General features: G+C 47.6%; 1 protein-coding gene across 2 annotated transcripts in view; it reads left to right on the top strand.

Moving 5' to 3' along the window:
* Positions 1–18,958, top strand: part of LOC139061212 (calcium-activated chloride channel regulator 1-like) — a 266,208-nt gene that overhangs the window by 141,174 nt on the left and 106,076 nt on the right. For both annotated transcript variants that reach the window (XM_070540869.1, XM_070540870.1), the window contains exon 8: positions 10,766–10,893. In XM_070540869.1, the coding sequence (XP_070396970.1) occupies positions 10,766–10,893 (128 nt within the window). The remainder of the gene's footprint in view (positions 1–10,765; positions 10,894–18,958) is intronic.

Here is an 18,958-nt window from a genome sequence, read left to right on the forward strand (position 1 = left end):
AACTTTGCGATGGCAGCTGCCTTCTGCGGGTCAGGGCAGACTCCAGACATGCTCATGACGTGGCCTAGGAACAGAAGCTCATCGTAAGCGAAGCGGCACTTTCCTGGCTTCAGAGTGAGCCCTGATGCCTTGATGGCCTCTAGTACTGTGGCAAGCCGCCTAAGGTGATCGTCGAAATTTCCAGCGAATGCAACGACGTCATCCAAGTAAACGAGACAGGTCTGCCACTTCGATCCTGCTAAAACCGTGTCCATCACGCGCTGGAAGGTTGCAGGCGCCGAGCACATTCCAAATGGCATAACCTTGAACTCTCAGAGGCCGTCTGGCGTGAAGAAGGCGGCCTTTTCGCGATCCCTCTCGTCGACTTCTGTTTGCCAGTAGCCAGACTTGAGGTCCATTGATGAGAAGTATTTATCATTGCAGAGCCGATCCAATGCGTCGTCTATCCGTGGGAGGGGGTATACGTCTTTCTTCGTGATTTTGTTCAGTCGACGATAATCGACGCAGAAACGTAGGGTTCCGTCCTTTTTCACTAAAACAACTGGAGACGCCCACGGACTTTTCGACGGCTGGATGATGTCGTCGCGCAGCATTTCGTTGACTTGTTGTCTTATAGCTTCGCGTTCTCGCGTCAAAACTCGGTAAGGGCTCTGGCGGAGTGGTCGAGCGCACTCTTCGATTATTATGCGATGCTTTGCGACTGGTGTCTGCCGAATCTTTGATGACGTCGAAAAGCAGTCTTTGTATCGTCGAAGCAGACTTCTGAGCTGTTGCCGCTTAATCACGGGGAGACTTGGATTTATGTCAAAGTTTGGCTCGGGAAGTACGGTCGTCGGGGTGGATGCGACAGAATCCGAGAGGACAAACGCAATGTTCGCTTCCAGAATTTCCTCGATGTATGCGATCGTCGCGCCCTTGTTGATGTACTTGAACTCCTGGCTGAAGTTTGTCAGTAACACTTTCGTGTTTCCTGCGTGCAGTCGAGCGATCCCTCTTGCGACGCATATTTCACGGTCGAGCAGTAGACGTTGGTCACCTTCGATGACGCCTTCTACGTCAGCGGGTATTTCGGTGCCGACCGAAATAACAATGCTGGAGCGAGGCGGGATGCTCACTTGATCTTCGAGCACACTCAAGGCATGGTGACCACGAAGGCTCTCCAGCGGTATCGCTTTATCTTCCGACAGCGTTATTGACTTCAATTTCAGATCGATGATTGCGCCGTGTTGGTTCAGGAAGTCCATACCGAGAATGACGTCTCGTGAACACTGTTGGAGGATAACGAAGGTGGCAGGGTAATTCCGGTCATGAATGGCTATTCTTGCCGTGCAGATTCCAGTCGGCGTAATCAGGTGTTCTCCAGCGGTGCGAATTTGAGGGCCTTCCCATGCAGTCTTAACCTTCTTCCACTGGGCGGCGATGTGTCCACTCTTGGCGGAGTAATCAGCACCTGTGTCCACTAAGGCGGTAACTGCGTGGCCGTCCAGAAGCACGTCGAGGTTGGTGGTTCTTTGTCTGGCGTTGCAGTTAGGTCTTGGCGTCGGATCACGGCTGCGTCGTGTTGTACTGAAGCTGGAACGTGGCGTCGTCAAGTCGTCTTTCATCGGTGTAGTCTTGGCTTGCTGACTTCGTCGGGACGGCGGCGTGCCGTCATTAGGTCGTCGAGAATGTTTCTTCGTCGACTTCGTCGGCGGCGGAGGATCTTCGTCAGTTCGACGAACAGCAACCGCACCTCCATCGGTTGCTGGTTTTAGTTTTCCGGATATGGGCTCGCCGAGCGGCCCCGAGCTAGATTAGTGTATGGTCGGCGCTGCGGTGACAGGTAGTGGCCTGGTGACGGCGAAAGGGACGGTCGTCGAGAGTTCCACTGAGTGGCGGCAAGGTAATCGGCGATTTCACGTGGGCGCCCCCCAAGCTGTGGAGGCTCAGTCCACAGTCCCAAGTCGCATTCCCAAGTCTCAGTCCCAAGTCGCGCTATGGGCATCGGCGGTACACATGGCCGGCTTCTCCGCAGTGATAGCAGAGCGGGCGGTGGTCGGGGGCTCGCCAAATATCCGTCTTCCTCGTGTAGGTGCGCTGGGCGACGTATTGGCGTTCTGGCGGCGGCGGTGGTGGACGACGGAATTGCGGCGTTGCAGGACCCTGGCGCGGTCGCGCAGGGGTGCCTTGACGGCGGCCGACGGTGGCGGCGTAGGTCCTTGCTTCCGGCTGCGGTGATTGTGGTTCCACCTCAGGAACTCCAAGGGATCGGTGCACCTCTTCTTTCACGATGTCGGCGATCGAGGCCACTTGTGGCTGCGACGAAGGCAAGACCTTGAGCAGTTCTTCGCGCACAATGGCCCTGATGGTCTCGCGCGGATCTTGCGTGGCCAGTGATTGAATTCCTGCGTAGTGGGTAGAGCCTGTACGGCGGTTGAATGGGCGGTTCCGTATTTCAAGTGTCTTCTCGATGCTGGTTGCCTCGAGAAGGAACTCTTCTACGGTCTTCGGTGGGCTTCGTACCATTGCGCCGAAAAGTTCTTCCTTCGCACCACGCATGAGAAGGCGGACTTTCTTCTCTTCGGGCATATCCGGGTCGGCGTAGCGGAAGAGATGGTTCATTTCTTCCGTGAAGATGGCGACGTTCTCGTTCGGTAGCTGCACTCGCGCTTCCAGCATGGCTTCGGCCCTTTCCTTGCGCACGACGCTCGTAAAGGTGCGCAGGAAGCCACTACGGATGAGGTCCCATGTCGTCATGGTCGACTCCCGGTTCTCAAACCACGTTCTGGCGGCATCTTCTATGGCAAAGTATACATGCCGCAGCTTGTTGTTGGAGTCCCAGTTGTTAAAACTCGCGATTCGCTCGTAGGTGTCCAGCTAGGATTCTGGGTCTTCAGTCGCTGTTCCATGGAAGGTCGGTGGGTCCCGAGGTTGTTGTAGGATAACGGGGGACGGCGGGGCAGCCATTGCGGTTGTTTTGACCACGTTCTTCTTTGCCGACTCAGGTAGAAGTCCGTGCTCTGGGGTCATTCTTTGCAGTCTGCGGCTAGCACGCTGGTCTTGGGTGATGTTGGTTTTGCCCTCGGCTTCGGGCTTGGATCGCGGCTTTGCGGGGGCGTTCGGTGCATGAACGCACAAACACCTCCACCAAATGTCACGTAGTGGTGACGTTGAAGAACACAGTAGCACCACTGTGAATGACAAAAGTAAATTTTATTGGGCGAACCTGTGCCCACAAAACAGGCTACACTTATAGCACAACGATAGCGGCGAACACAGTCGGCGATCGTCGAAACTCTTATCAGCGGGTCAAGCGCGTCGGCTTTTATTCAACAGTCGTCGAATGTTCCAGACTAATCCTTGGGACCCAAGTGCCTTCCACAAAGTTCTACGCCATTAGCGTCACGCGATGAAATCTGATAGCACAAGGTTCGGCGACAACAGACAACCGAATAGAAGCATCAATAACTTTCCAGAAACTTCGGATGCATGCAGGCGCGTCCCGCGCTGTGCGATAACATTTGTTAGGTGGCGAAACCTGGTCGCCCGAGAAAGATAAGTATGCGTGTCAATATCATTTGGCGTAACCAGGTTGCTACCTGTCACTGACGCGCCAATCATAAATGGTGGAGCCTGGGGCCGGTCTGTCTGCCCATATCCAGAAAACTAAAAGCAGGAACTGATAGAGGTGCGGTTCCGGTTCGTCGAACTGACGGAGATCCCCCGCCGACAACAAAGACGCCCAAAAGAGTATCTTGACGACACATCAACGGCATGCAGCCATACCGACAAAGCCTAGAAGCAAAAAAACGCCGACAAAAAAATATCTGATGACGGGACGTTCCAGTGACAGGTCAATTCGACGTAGCCGTGATCGAGCTCCAAGACCTAACTGTAACGCAAGCGAAAGAACCAGCGACCTCGACGTGCTTCTCGACGGCCTCCAAGTCATCGGGCTTCTGGACAACGGAGCCGACCATTCCGTCATTAATGGATTATTCGCCGCCAAGTTGACGAAAGTCAAGACTGCATGGGAAGGCCCTCTAATTCTGCCTATGGATGACACCTAATAAGGCCGAATGGAATCTGCATGGCAAGAATTACAGTTTTCGGCACCTTCGTTATCCTCCAACAGTGTTCACGAAACATAATTCTCAGCATGGACGCATGGCGCAATCATCAACCTTAAGTCGACGTCGATGATGCTGTCTGAAGTTGAAGCGATACCGCCGGAAAGATCTCGTAGTCGCCACACCTTCAATATGCTCGAAGATCAAGTGAGCATCCCACCTCGCTCTAGCATTCTCATTTCCGTTGTCACCAAAACATCCGCAAACCCTAGAAGGCGCCATAGAGCGTTCATTGTCTACTGCTCGATCATGAACTTTGCGTCGCAAGAGGGATCACCTGACTGTATGGAGGAAAAGCGAAAGTGATGCTGACCAACTCCAGCCAGGAGATCGCGTACGTCAAAAAGGAAACGTGATCTCCATACCTCGAGGAAACTGTGGAAAACAGCAATGCGTTTCTCCTCTCCAATTCTGCCACATCCACCTCGACGACCATAGTTCCCGAAACAGTCTTCGAAATAAATCCAAGCCTCCCCGTGACGCAAGCCACAATAGCTGGAAAGTATTCTCCGACATTGCAATGACTGCTTTTCCTCGTCATCAGACTCGGCAAACGCCCCTTGCAAAGCATCCAATAATAACCTAAGAATCTAATCGACCACTACACCAGAGCAGTTGCCGAGTGTCGTTGCGAGAATGAGAAGCTATAAGGCAACAATTCAACGAAATGGTGCGTGACATCATCTAGCCTTCGAAAAGCCAGTGGGCGTCTCCTGTGGTATTGTAGAAGAATATGGATGTAACGCTACCCTTCTGCGTCAATTATCGCCGCTTGGATAAGATCACCAAGAAAGATGTATACCCCGTTCCACGCATAGATGAACCATTAGACCGGCTCTGCAGAATGACTCTGTATGCTAAGTACTTTTCGTCAATGGACCTAGAGCCTGGTACTCGCAAATTGAAGTCGACGAAAGGGATCAAGAGAAGACCGCGTTTATTACCCCAGGCAGTATATTCAAGTTTAAGGTGATGCCATTCGGACTTTGCGCCTGCAATGTTCCATCACGTGATGGTCACAGTCTTGGCAGGACTGAAGTGGCAGACTTGGCTTGTCTAGTTTCATGACGTTGTAGTCTGCCACTAATTTCGAAGATCATCTGAGGCGGCATCAGACAGTAGTGGAGGCTATCAAGTCATCATGACTCACCGAGAAGGTGGAAAAGTGCCTATTCGCTTGAGATGACCTTCTCATCCAATACTGGATGAACGCCTTCCCAGGAACAATAACTACAGACGACTTCGCTGAGCAGCAACGAGTGAACCCGGAGTTATGAAGCCTTGTGGAGTGCTCATAAGGCAACACTGACGTTGTCCTTAGGGTATTTCCGCATGGACTGTCTTCGTTTTCCTTGCGCAACGACGTCCTCGTAAAAAAGAACGCCCCAGTCCACGCAAGCCACCCTCTCCTCTTTCCAGCAGCACTTTGGCCCGAAGCCTTGCACGCCCTGCATGACGATCAGATTGCCGGGCACATTGGAATTTCCCATATGCTTGCAAGAATACAAGAGAAGTACTACTCGCTGCTTCTGACCGCCTATGTCGCCCGTTACGTCACGACATGCTGAGACTCTCAGCTACTCAAGGCACTACCTACAAGTCCAGCTAGTTTACTACAGCCGATCGAGCCTCCTTACCTACCGTTTGAGCAGATGAGGATGAATTTGTTGCGTCGAATGCCGACGTCAACCTCTGGAAACAAGTGTATCGTCGTGGCTACCGACTACCTTACCGGCTATGCCGAAACGAAATCCCTGCCCAAAGGTAGTGGAGCAGAATTAGCCAGCTTTTTCATAGAGAACCTCCCGATGAGATGTGGTGCGCGAGAATTTCTGATTACTGACAAAGTAACGGCTTTCACAGCATAGCTGACTCAAGCCATACTGAAGTATAGTCAGACAAGTCACCGGATTACCGCTGCCTACCTCCCGCAACCGAAGAGCCTAACAAAACATCTGAACAAGACGCTCACCGACATGTTAGCGATGTACGTCGACGTTGAGCACAGTTCTTGGAATGTCGCCCTGCCGTACGCAGCCTTCGCTCACAACACGGCAGCGGAAAAAATAGCGCACATCACGCCGTTCAAGCTGGTTCACGGCAAAAACTCTTCGAAGACTCTCGACGCCATGCTACCATAAGTTACCGACGAAGAGAATCTCGACGTCACCGCCTATTTCCTGCTCGCCGAAGGAGCGCGACAGATCGCCCACCTGCGGATCAAAAACCAGTATAGGACTGACAGCCGACGCTACTATCTTGGACGACGCTACGTCGAATACCAGCCCGGCGACCGTGTTCGTGTTTGGACTCCAGTATGCCGTCGACTGCTTAGCGAGAAGCTTTCGCGACGGTAGTTCGGACCCTACAAGGTCATCCGACATAATGCCGCACTGGAGTTTGAAGTCGTGCGAGACAGCATTTCGCAATCGCAGCGGCGCCTCTTACGGCCTGAAATAGTCCATGTTCTGCGCATTCAGCCCTTCTAACAACGCTAACTAGGGACTTTGTTTCTTTATTTCACTGTATGTGCTTTAGTTTCTTGTTTTCTTGTTTGTAGTTCGGGATCATGCTTTTTAAGAGGGGGCTGTTGAAACGTGTGGTTATTTTATTTATCCTTTCTTTTCTCGGGGACTGCATTTCACTCAATAAGAACACGCTAACAATCGTTAACGCTCAGCGCAAGACACGCCTGCACGATTGGAACTTTCTGGAATGCTATCGATGGTTCTATGCCTTGTAGGTTTTTGCCAGGGTTTCTGTAATCTGATTGTATGAGCGAAGCGAATGGTGTGGTACTTGCTGGAAAACACGTGGGCACCAGCTGTTACCCTGGAAACTTCCTTGACTTGTGTATAAAAGCCGACGCGCATGACCAGCAGTTCAGGTTTTGGACGATTGCCAACTGTTTTTGCGGTCATCGTTGCAGTTCGAGTGCAGCTTGCATTTGTGGGCACACGTTCGTTCAATAAAAAGATTAGTCAAACTATTGACAGTTCTGGTGCTGTGTTTCTTGGCCGTCACTACCACGTGCCAGTATTGTTACGACGCAACCAAGAGTGGCGCCAGTCAGACGAAGACGATTTAATGTGTGTAGGCGGAATCGTGGGTGTACGTGTGTACGTGTGTTAAACGTGTGTACCGGAGCCTTGGAAAAATGCTAACATAATCCTAATCCATAAGAAAGGGGATGCCAAAGACTTGAAAAATTATAGACAGATCAGCTTACTGTCCGCTGCCTACAAAGCATTTACTAAGGTAATTGCAAATAGAATCAGGAACACCTTAGACGTCTCTCAACCAAAGGAACAGGCAGGATTCCGCAAAGACTACTCAACAATAGAGCATATTCACACTATCAATGAGGTGATAGAAAAATGTGCGGAATATAACCAACCCTTATATGTAGCTTTTATTGATAACGAGAAAGCATTTGAATCTGTCAAAATCTCAGCAGTCATGGAGGCATTGCGGAATCAGGGTGTATACGAGCCGTGTGTAAAAATACTGAAAGATATCTATAGCGGCTCCACAGCCGCCGTAGTCTTCCATAAAGAAAGCAACAAAATCCCAATAAAGAAAGCCGTCAGGCAGGGAGATACGATCTCTCCAATGCTATTCACTGCGCGTTTACAGGAGGTATTCAAAGACCTGGATTGGGAAGAATTGGGGATAATGTTAATGGAGAATATCTTAGTATCTTGCGATTCGCTGATGATATTGCCTTGCTTAGTAACTCAGGGGACCGACTGCAATGCATGCTCACTGACCTGGAGAGGCAAAGCCGAAGGGTGGGTCTAAATATTATTCTACAGAAAATAAAAGTAATGTTTAGCAGTCTCGGAGGAGAACAGCAGCTTACGATAGGTAGTGAGGCATTGGAAGTGGAAGGGGAATACATCTACTTAGTACAGGTAGTGACTGCGGATCCGGATCATGAAACTGAAATGATGAGAAGAATAAGAATGGGCTGGGGTGCGTTTGGCAGGGATTCTCAGATCATGAACAGCAGGATGCCATTATCCCTCAAGAGAAAAGTTTATAACAGCTGTGTCTTACCAGTACTCACGTATGGGGCGGAAACCTGGAGGCGTACGAAAAGGGTTCTACTTAAATTGAGGACGACGCAACGAGCTATAGAAAGAAGAATGATAGATGTAACGTTAAGGGATAAGAAAAGAGCAGACTGGGTAAGGGAACAAACGCGAGTTAATGATATCTTAGTTGAAATCAAGAAAAAGAAATGGGCATGGGCAGGACACGTAATGAGTAGGGAAGATAACCGATGGCCATTGAGAGTTACGGAATGGATTCCAAGGCAAGGGAAGCGTAGCAGAGGGCGGCAGAAAATTAGGTGGGCGGATGAGATTAAGGAGCGTGCAGGGACAACATGGCCACAATTAGTACATGGTAGTTGGAGAAGTATGGGAGAGGCCTTTGCCCTGCAGTGTACTTAACTAGGCTGATGCTGATGATGCTGGTGCTGCTGCTGATGATGATGGCGGAATCGGCCTCGACAGCCGTCTTATTTATGCAACGTTGTCTCGCTTGTAAATATGGTAAATACATCTTTATTATGTGTGACTTAGGCAGCGTAACAATATATTGCAGGGCTGGTGTTAGGAAAGTAAAATGACATATGCCAATTTTATTCTGGATCCACTTTGCAATGTCTCAGTTGCATTTAAAGGTGTCATTCCGTAGTCCACAAAACGAACGCTTATTGAAGTTAAGTATAACACATTGTTGCGTACAATTGGTGAAGAATTGTATTTTTTTATAGTCTGCAAGCAGAACCTACATAGCGTTTAGTCCGAGCAGAAAAGTGAACGTTGTAGCAAGGAGTTCGCGAATATTTTAAACACAAAGGCATCACAAAGCGGCACAGAATCTGCAGAATAAGGAAACGGGGTACTTGCTGTTTCACGAGAAAAAGTCACAGCTCTGCTCTAAACAGCATTGAGCATGAGGTTAATGATAATGCACCATTCAGAAAAATAAAACTCGCACTGCACGGCATGGGTCACTAACAACGTAAATTTTCATGAGAATCGGCCTATAAGAGACGGGAAGAAATCCAAGTGGAAGAAACATTATTTAAGAAGTTAAGAAGTGATTTAACAAGGGCGCCGTTGCAGTCATTGCCCTTGGGACCCTCGTCCGCATACTATCTGTTCATCTGCTCTATCGGCTCATTCCTTACAGAATGAGGCAACTGAAGCTATGGACTGGTTTGCGGCTAATTTAATAAGCATCAGCCCTTCTAAAACGTGACTTCTCTGTTTCCAAACCCCATGAAAAAGATCCTGCCTACGACATCATTATTCTTACACACATGAGAGTATTTTGGATGTACATGTCAACCTGTTAAAAATGCATCTTCTGTTAAGTATCTTGGGTAGCTTTTTGACTGTGATCTTTATGGAACTCGCAATTATCCCACATCTGTAAAAGGCTGCGTGCGGTCTCCTGTGTATTATACGATATGCGATGTCTTATACCAATCTCTCTTCGAAAAATTATTCTGCATTCTTTAGTTTACAGTGTGCTACGTTATGCCTTTACTGTGTATGGCCATTGTACTCTTAGGTGGAGCTCAAGAATTAATTCAATTTTACGTTCACTGCTGTGAACAGTGGCTTACGATTTGTGTCCAAAGCAAGATGCAGACGTCTTTAGGTTGTTGAATTTGCCAAACTTCATTCTCTGATTACCGAAAGTGTTGTAATTAAACACTTCTGGAATAATGATTTTAAAACACGATATCCCCCTTTCCGCTCCTAAAGACCGAAGGAGCCCTACGTCATCCCCAAGACTGCGGCAAAGTACGGAAGGAGAACGCGGCAATAATATGTTCTAGCCATATTTAATAAATTGCCAACGCCTGTGTTAGAAGCAAACACAAGACGTGAGATTAAGAAAAAACTTGGAATTGTCGAAGTTTCATGTAACATTTCGTATAACTGTTCAACATTTTGCTCCGACCCGCTAATAGCTAACTCCGCTAGTAACGCTGTGCAATTTTCTGTGACCTGGCTGTCAGACACTGCTAGTCAAGCCCTCTGAGGCTTTGGTAGGCCTGCTATATGTACTTATACAAAATAAAGATTGTATTGTATTGTATTGTATATTCATTGCTATTGAATGGAGAATAAACTCAAACAAACTGAACTGAATCCTACTACTGATGCATGAGGCACGCCACTAGCTGCCTTATACAAAGACTTTTCGCAAATTATTCTAAGATAACATAAGCTGTCAATAAGATAACATCGTAAAAGTATGGCAGCTGGAACTTTTCTAGCAAAATGCGTTAACTTGAGCGGAAGCATGAACTGAGAATGTCAAAAGCTTTACTGAATCACAGTGAATGGTACCAACTTGCATTGTTTTATGTACCGGCGGGCCTTGAAACTTGCGAGAGGTTTCGTAAACTGTGAGTGAAATGGGAAAATAAAGGAAGTGTATAGTTTTCCTTTGTGCCTCCTTATTGGTAACCTACGCGTTGACAATCCTTCCTCGGTCAGATCTTCGCGATGTATTCCAGACCAACGTTTTCTTTCAGACGCCACACAAAGTTGAGTACTATTTATTATTCATGAATTTTTTGAGGTATTATTATACGCTATAATAAGGCGCCTGCTGTTATATTACAGATAAGTCATTTTTGTGAAGGCAAGAATGGAAGGCACCCGCACAACCGTTTTGCGCCGAACCTGCATAACAAGATGTGCGATGGTGCTTCAACTTGGGAGGTCATCAGCAAGAATGATGACTTCAAAGAGTACGTGGATTTTTTTTTTTATAAACTGACAGCTTTCTGCTTGCACACCTCTTTCGCCATCTTAGGCGATCGATGGATGTTTCTTCCCACTGATCTCACCCTGAATTGCATGGGTACTAGTTGCTGAATTTGTAGAGCAGGTGAAATAATTGTCATTTGGGCTTGAATGCTGCTTCAGGTGAAGTGATGAATGATCTAAAACTAACATCGCACTTTGGAAGAAAAATGCCAGTTGTGTATGCTTTTGTAGAGTCCTGTTCGTGTTGGTATGAACTAAATATTAAAATGTATGAATGCCTCTGCTGAGCCATAAAACGCCTTTTTGGAATAATTTAGGTTTTTTAATGTACGGAGAATTTAATGATTTATGTCCAAGTGTAAAACACTGTTGCACTCTGCCAGCATAAGATTACGCGAAGCAGTTCTGACTGCAAATCAACGCCTCTCTTTTACGTTTGGCGCTATATACACTTTCGGTAGAGGCTGCACAGCAAGAGGTGTGACATAACGCAGCCATAAATAATCAAAACATAGTTTGCCGCTTCTCGTTGTAAATTTAGGAGACGATAGTTTCACAAGAGCTGTTTATTCTAGCAGATTCTGGTGACCTTGAGCACTATCGTATACAGAATATTTTTAGTGCCATTGAACTATGACACAACCTAGAACACAATCGTTTTTGTTGGCTGATGAGTATAATATTTACAATGAGTATAACAAATTCGCAGATGTTCATTTATAAGCACAAGTTCGTTAGCCATGAATATACAGTTCTGGCTTATACCGGGTGCTCGTTTTTCAGTACATCAGTTAGATATTATTTATATAATTAGTTTATGCACCCTAATACCCATAAACAGAAACCACATGCAGCATATTTCCGACACCTTTCTATCGACTGAACTTTGTATGTCGTTGCATAATTTTAGCGCCATACCAAAGGTAAAACGAACTTGGCCCTTATTACCCCCATTCAACTGCTAACAGTTGATGTGAAGAGCATGGGCTCATATGGCTAAAACAAAAACAAGCAAAAAACCGCCACCTGCACAGAAAAGCAGACAGCCTGTGAAAAGAGTTCTCATACCCTTTGGAATATTTACACTAAAAAATTAATGGGAGAAAACAAAAATCACAGAAGCGTTCTTACAAAGAAATGTTATTCAATAGAAGACCGATATTTTATTTTTTAAGGAATCACTTCTTTCCCTGTAAGGTCCAAGACATAATTTTGCTTCATTATAAGAAAATTCGGGGCAAAAATGAATGTGAAAATTTCGTCCTCGCTACTGAAAGCGAAACTAGAATTTTTTTTTTCCTTTCTTCAATATCTTCAGTTACCATTTGTGTGCAGCTTAACCAGTCAGGCAAGTCTCGGCCAACATATTTCGCATAACTTGAGGCACAGCGCAAGAAAGCACGAAGACAACAGAAGGGAACGCCCGAGTAAATTGGTCTGTTTCAAAACAAGATACGGTTGCAATTGTGCTGAGTCATGCGGCCCAGAGCATGCCTATATGAGCGCGAACAGAGTGGATATTTATGTGTCGCGTAGCGCGGCCGAAGAGTGGCTGCTTTGGGCTGCTTGATGAAACATTATTTAGTCAAGAAAAACTGTTTTATTGAGCAAAATGCAGGTAGAATATGACAAGGCGACAAGAGTACGTTCTGTCCTGTCGCCTTCTTCTTTCCTTTTTGCATTTTGCGCAATAAAAAAGATTTTTCTTTCTAAGGCGCGTAGTGCGCGTATCTTGGTGCAAGCTGTCTGGTCAGGGGTCACACCTCATATGTTCCTGTAGCGTTCTTAGCTGTACATGTATAATGTAATAGTTCTGCGGAAACACGCAAGGTGGAGAGAAGTAACTAATAAAGGGAAAATGAGACAAAGATCCAAATGTAGCCAAGTCCTACAAATGAAACCCATACGGGTTCCTCGAAGCACCTGGCTCGCTACTCCTTGTCTTAGTTCTTCCTTTGTAGCACTTAGCTACGTTTGGATGGATATCTCATTTTCCCTTTATTAATTACTTCTCTCCATCTTGCGGGTTTCCGCAGAACCAATACGTCAAACTTTTGTCTTTGCTTCTGAGATCTTGATAAGTTCGGCTTCGCTTGGCACCTGCTAGCCGCCTGGTTAGGACAGATAGTAGGGCGGCTGCTCGGAAAGGTGGTGGTGCCGGGTTCGAGTACCGGACTGGGGCGAAGTTTTCCTCAACTGCGCTGCTTTTCTTCCGAGGAACCCGTATGGGTTTACTTTGTAGTACTTAGCTACTTTTGGGTGGCTGTCTCATTTTCCCTTTATTAATGTAAATGTATAATCTGTTACAGCCACATTCATTTCTGACAAATTCCCCTCAAAATTTTGGAACTACTTAAACCCCTAAAAATGATTCCACCAACACACTAACACCGGAAGAACGCAAAGACAGCGCAAACTCATTAAACTCGTATTTTAAATCAGTCTTCAGTACCGATGACCAAAGTACACCAGATCTTTCGACAGCCTGCAGCAGTATAATTGAGCCAATCACAAGAAATGAGGCAGGAGTACTTACTCTACTGCTAAACTGAGATCCAAAAAAGGAACTGGACCCCACAATATCCAAAATTGTATAACGCGATACGCAGAATAGGTGTCTAAATAGTTGTGTCTCATCTTCAATAAATCTTTACTAAACTGCTCCCTGCCTTTGTATAACTCGGGTAACAAAGCTGTTACCTGTAACTACCCAGATTGCCAGATACATCCATTAAATGTGCATAATATGGTACACCTTGGAGATTCAGGATGTCCATTAGATATCCAGATTTATCCGGAAAGCGTTGCATAGATGTACTATGAATCATCGCAAATGCATCCGGAACGTGTAAGTAATACGTTGTGGGGATGTCAGCACTGGATATATGTAACATCTAATGGATAATAATATTAAGCACACTTACGTCCATAGGACATTCATTATACTATTATTGGCTGTTTTTTTTATTCGTCACGCATGCATGCACTGGGCCGCTTCAATTTGTTGTCCCAGACTGCCCCAGACTGCTTGAGACGCTACTATAGCCAGTGATTATTTGCGTACGCAGCTTCTCAGACCGTCCTGGACTGTTCGGGACAACAAATCAAAGTGCCACTCTTACTAAGCGAAGAAAAACTTCGTTACGACACCACCAGCATTTCTATTGTGAAACTTCTTATTGGTATCAACCGTTTTACAAGTACGTAATGACGTACACAATATTTGCAATTATATACAATGGCAGACTGCAGCTGTCACATGGCAAAAAAGTGAACAATAAAAATACAACATAATCTCATGTCTTGGTTTCTGAAAGCCACAAGCAGCACTTAACGCACGAACCAGTACAAAAATATCACACACACATAACAGCTAAGCATAAAAACACTAAAAACTAAAAGAAAGTGCCATGTACAGCAAATATGAATTGTACCATGCATGGTATGGTATGAAGAACCTTATTTAGGTCCTGAGGGATCAGTCTGGGACTGATGCGGGCCACTCCCACGTCGGTACAGAGAGGCCGAGCCCCTCTGCTATCACACGGGCCCTCTGGACAGCCCTGAGCTGGTCCGCCAGCACTTCACTGTGCAGCATTCGCTGCCACCACTGTTCACCTCGAGAACCATCACCGGTCAACGCCAAGCAGCGCCACAGCATGTGTTGTAAATCGAGCAAACCCCCACACTTACTACAATAGACTGAAACCCCGCAGTTCGGATTAATTTTATTCATGATGACAGGGTTAGGGTACGTCCGTGTCTGCAGAAGCCTTAATGTAACCGCCTGCGGCCTAATTAATTTAGGATGTGGCAACGGGAATGCCCTGCGCCCTAAGGAATAGTGCTTGGTGATTTCGTTGTAGGTTAACAGTTGGTCCCTGTACTCAGGAGCGGGAGATACAGCCCCTTCAGGGAGTACATGGCACACTAATCCTCGTGCCTCCCTGTGCGCCACCTCGTTGAGCTTACGCGGGGCTCCCTCCACTGTACCCATGTGCGCCGGGAACCAAGTAACGGTATGCGAAGTGATATCCCTACCCTGCAGCAGTCTGTTAGCCGGTTCCGCAACAAGTCCGCTCGAGAAGGCTGTAATCGCAGATCGCGAGTCGCTAAACACCAAAACTCTTCTAGAATCAGTCAGTGCTAGAGCAATAGCCACCTGTTCAGCAACCCCCGGATCTTTGGTATAAATGGAAGCAGCATTTCTAACGCTCCCTTTGCCATCTACTACCACCACCGAATAAGCATTTTTACCATTAATCCATGCGGCATCAACAAACGCAGACTCCTCCTCCTGATCCTTTGCCTCTCGTAACAAAGCCCTAGCTCTCGCGACCCGCCTCCCTACATTGTGCACGGGGTGCACATTCCGCGGAAATGGACGAACCATGATATTTGCCCTAAGGTTCACGTTCAACTCGTGTAGGGGTGCCCTATCGCGCGACACAGCCACCGATTCTTCAATTGACTCTAATATATACCTACCCGGTGGTGTACCGAGCAACCGCTCCCTCTGTGCGGAACGTTGAGCCTCAGCAATTTCATCTAAAGTATTATGCAAACCCAGTCGTAACAACCTATCGTTTGACGTAGTCATAGGCAGACCAAGCGCAGCCTTGATGGCTTTTCTGATTAATGCATCCAAATTATTTTTCTCCCCCCTATTCCAATTTAGCATCGCTGCCATATACGAGAAATGACACATAATAAATGCGTGAACTAAGCGCATTGCACCTTCTTCTCCTAAACCCCTACGCCTATTAGAGATCCTTCTTATAAGTCTTATGGCCTCCTCCGTTTTCTTGGTAATACGCTGAATGGTTCTAATGTTCGATCCGTTCGCTTGAAGTACAAAACCCAGGACCCTGATTGCTTCAACTTTGGGTATCACCGACCCTTCCCTAGTATGAATTCTAATGCAAGGCTCAACGTCCGGTACCCAACCCCTCGGCCTACGACCTAGCTTCTTAGATTTGAAGATCAACAACTCCGACTTTTTAGAGGAACACTTGAGCCCCACGAGACCCAGATATTCCTCCGTAAGCGTTACCACCTGCTGCAGCCTAGCCTCAAGCTCTCCATCACTACCACCGACAATCCATATAGTAATGTCATCCGCGTAGATAGAATAGCCAATATCCTGGACAGTGTCCAGTCTATTAGCCAACTTCGACATCGCCAGATTGAATAACATAGGCGAGAGTACGGATCCCTGCGGAGTACCACAGCAACCCAATTTAACGACTTCCGATTTTATCTCCCCAAACCTGAGACATGTCTTTCTATCCGTAAGGAAAGCCTTGACAAAATTGAAAAGCCGCTGCCCCAAATTCAAGTCCGATAGCACCCGTATAATGAAAGAATGTCGGATTTTATCGAAAGCTTTTTCAACATCAAGTCCAATTAGTGCCTTAGTATCCCTTGTTCGCCGGTCAAGGATCTGATGCTTAATCCTGATCATAGCATCCTGAGTCGAGAGGCCGGGCCGAAATCCTATCATCGAGTGCGGAAAGACCCCATTGCCCTCAACATAACGCGTTAGCCTATTTAAAATTGCATGCTCAGCGACTTTTCCCAAACACGACGTCAGGGAAATGGGTCTGAGATTTTCAAGCCCTATGGCCTTCCCCGGTTTGGGTATCAGAACAGTAGTTGCCAGTTTCCACTCTTCCGGGAAAGAGCCTTCCTTCCATAGGCAATTGATCTGCCGTGTAAGGAACTCAATTGACCCATCGTCTAAATTCCGCAGCATTTTATTCGTAATGCCATCCGGCCCTGATGCCGATCGACCATTAAGATTCTGCAGCGCCATCCTTATATCACTTTCAGTAAATTCCGCGTCCATAGCTGCATTTTCGTCTCCAGTATATTCCAAAACCACATCAGGTGTATCGTGCCAGGTCTCCAACGGAAGGTATATCTGAGCCAAATCCTTTAGCAACTCCTGCTCCGTGGAGTCCCGACACGCCTGATGGACCAGCTTACCTATCACAGTCCTCTGATTAGACTTAGTGTTTGTCTCATCTAGTAAATGTCTGAGCAAACTCCAGGCGCCTCCCCTCTTAATGCGACCATCAAAAGAATTGCACACTTCATCCCATTGCTGCTTGCACAGTACCCGACAATGATCTTCAATTTCCTCATTAACCACTGCTATACGCTTTCTAAGCCTTCTATTTAATCTCTCACCCTTCCATCTCGCTAACATCGACTGCTTTGCTTCCAACAAATGTGCCAGGCGACTATCCATGTGTTGCGTGTCAATATCGGTCTTAACCTCTTTAGTGGACGCCTCAACGTCACTTTTAAGCTGACTAGTCCACTGTTCCAAGGTCAACTCATTTCCCTCATCATCGATTCTCTGCGCTCTTCTTTTCCTAAATGCATCCCAGTCAACCATCCTGAATGTGCGCTCCTTCTTATTAGCCACTACCAAAGTAATCATAAGTATGTAATGATCGCTACCAAAATCTATATTAGAATGGGACCAGGACGAATCCACCACCCCCCGAACAAAAGGGAGATCAGGTGTCGAATCTCTACATGTCGACGTGCCACATCTGGTGGGATACGAGGGGTCTGTAATCAGAGTTAAATTCAAGTCTAGTGCCTGCTGCCATAGTCTCTCCCCCTTAACAGTGCTATAAGCATACTTCCACACATTGTGGTGTTCACCCGCGACGCTCACGGCGCGCCGGACGACCACCACCGCGGGTTCGAGCACTCCGAGGCGCCATGCGTGCAGGGCACCGCGCGTCCGCGCCTACTCCGGCCCGATCCGTGTGCCGACGCGCAGCTGCGCGCGTACGCGCCCCGCCGGCCCCACAGCTTAGGGGAAGGCGAGACCGCGCGCGCGCAGCAAGGGAGACCCTAGGCAAAGCTCTCGAGAAGACAAAGTACATTTATTACACTGGGAGTCAATACAAACACATGTTTTAGCATCACGTCCGAATGTAAATCTGATTAGACAAAACATGGCCGAAGGGTCGCCGGTGGCCGCTAGAATGGCGCACCGCGACAAGGAGAGAAACAAAGAACAAAGAACCCCCAGCAGTAAGAATTTGCCTACCCTTCGGTCAGCTCCTGCCATCGTGCGCCCCACAGCAGAGAAAGGGGAAATAGAGAGAAACGACAGACGAACAGACGGGGGCACAATCGGCAGACGCTGCCTCAGGACATCAAGACGACGGAAGAGTGCGCGCGCGCCCGGCGAGGCCGGGACCCCGACGAGCCGAAGTAACCATCGGCCGGCGGCGGACAAAGGAGGCCGCCGCCGGCAGAAAGGAACATGTACGCACCTTCCGACGCCCCGATGTGGTCTCCCCCGGGCGCCTGTCTTGCGCGCGCTTACCCGGAGTGAACGCAAGCAGGGCCCGAATCCCGCCAAAATGTCGGCCAATAGGCAAAGCCTGTTGAACTTCGCGTGGGCGGGGTGACAGCAGAGCGACATTGTTTTATGACCCGCTGCCACCCCGTCAAGGCAAGGAGGAGAGGGACACGGAGGCCCCGGCAACACAACGCAATGGCTCTACAGAACCACCGCGAGAGCCAGGAAACCCCACATCCCTCCCTCCTTAAATGCTCCCTACCAAGGCAAGGCTGTTGGCTCCGATGTCCGCCAAAGAAGAAAAGAAAACAAAGAACAAAGAAATAGTCATTACGTTGCCAGTACCGGAGCTATCCATTGGCAGTTTGAACCTAAAATCACCAGCCCCCCCAAAACATAAACAAAAAGACATCAAAGGAAGAAAAGCAAGCTACTAGAACAATTCAAATAGGGACGTCTGAGCTAAACAACACCAACACAAAGGAAAGTCCACATGAACCCACGCCCCAACGCGAACATGCACAATAAAAACATGCACCGAAGAAAATGTAAGACTAACAAAAAAAGACAAACGCTCAGCGACATAATGACATTCAGACACAAACGCGGACAAGGGAAAAATGACGAAACGTTGGTCTGTACCATCACTCAAAACAAAAGAGAATAACATAAAGGGTTCAAATGACGTACAAAGAATGTCCACGCGATAAGTCGCC

Source organism: Dermacentor albipictus, chromosome 6, assembly GCF_038994185.2.
Source record: "Dermacentor albipictus isolate Rhodes 1998 colony chromosome 6, USDA_Dalb.pri_finalv2, whole genome shotgun sequence".
Taxonomy (NCBI): domain Eukaryota; kingdom Metazoa; phylum Arthropoda; class Arachnida; order Ixodida; family Ixodidae; genus Dermacentor; species Dermacentor albipictus.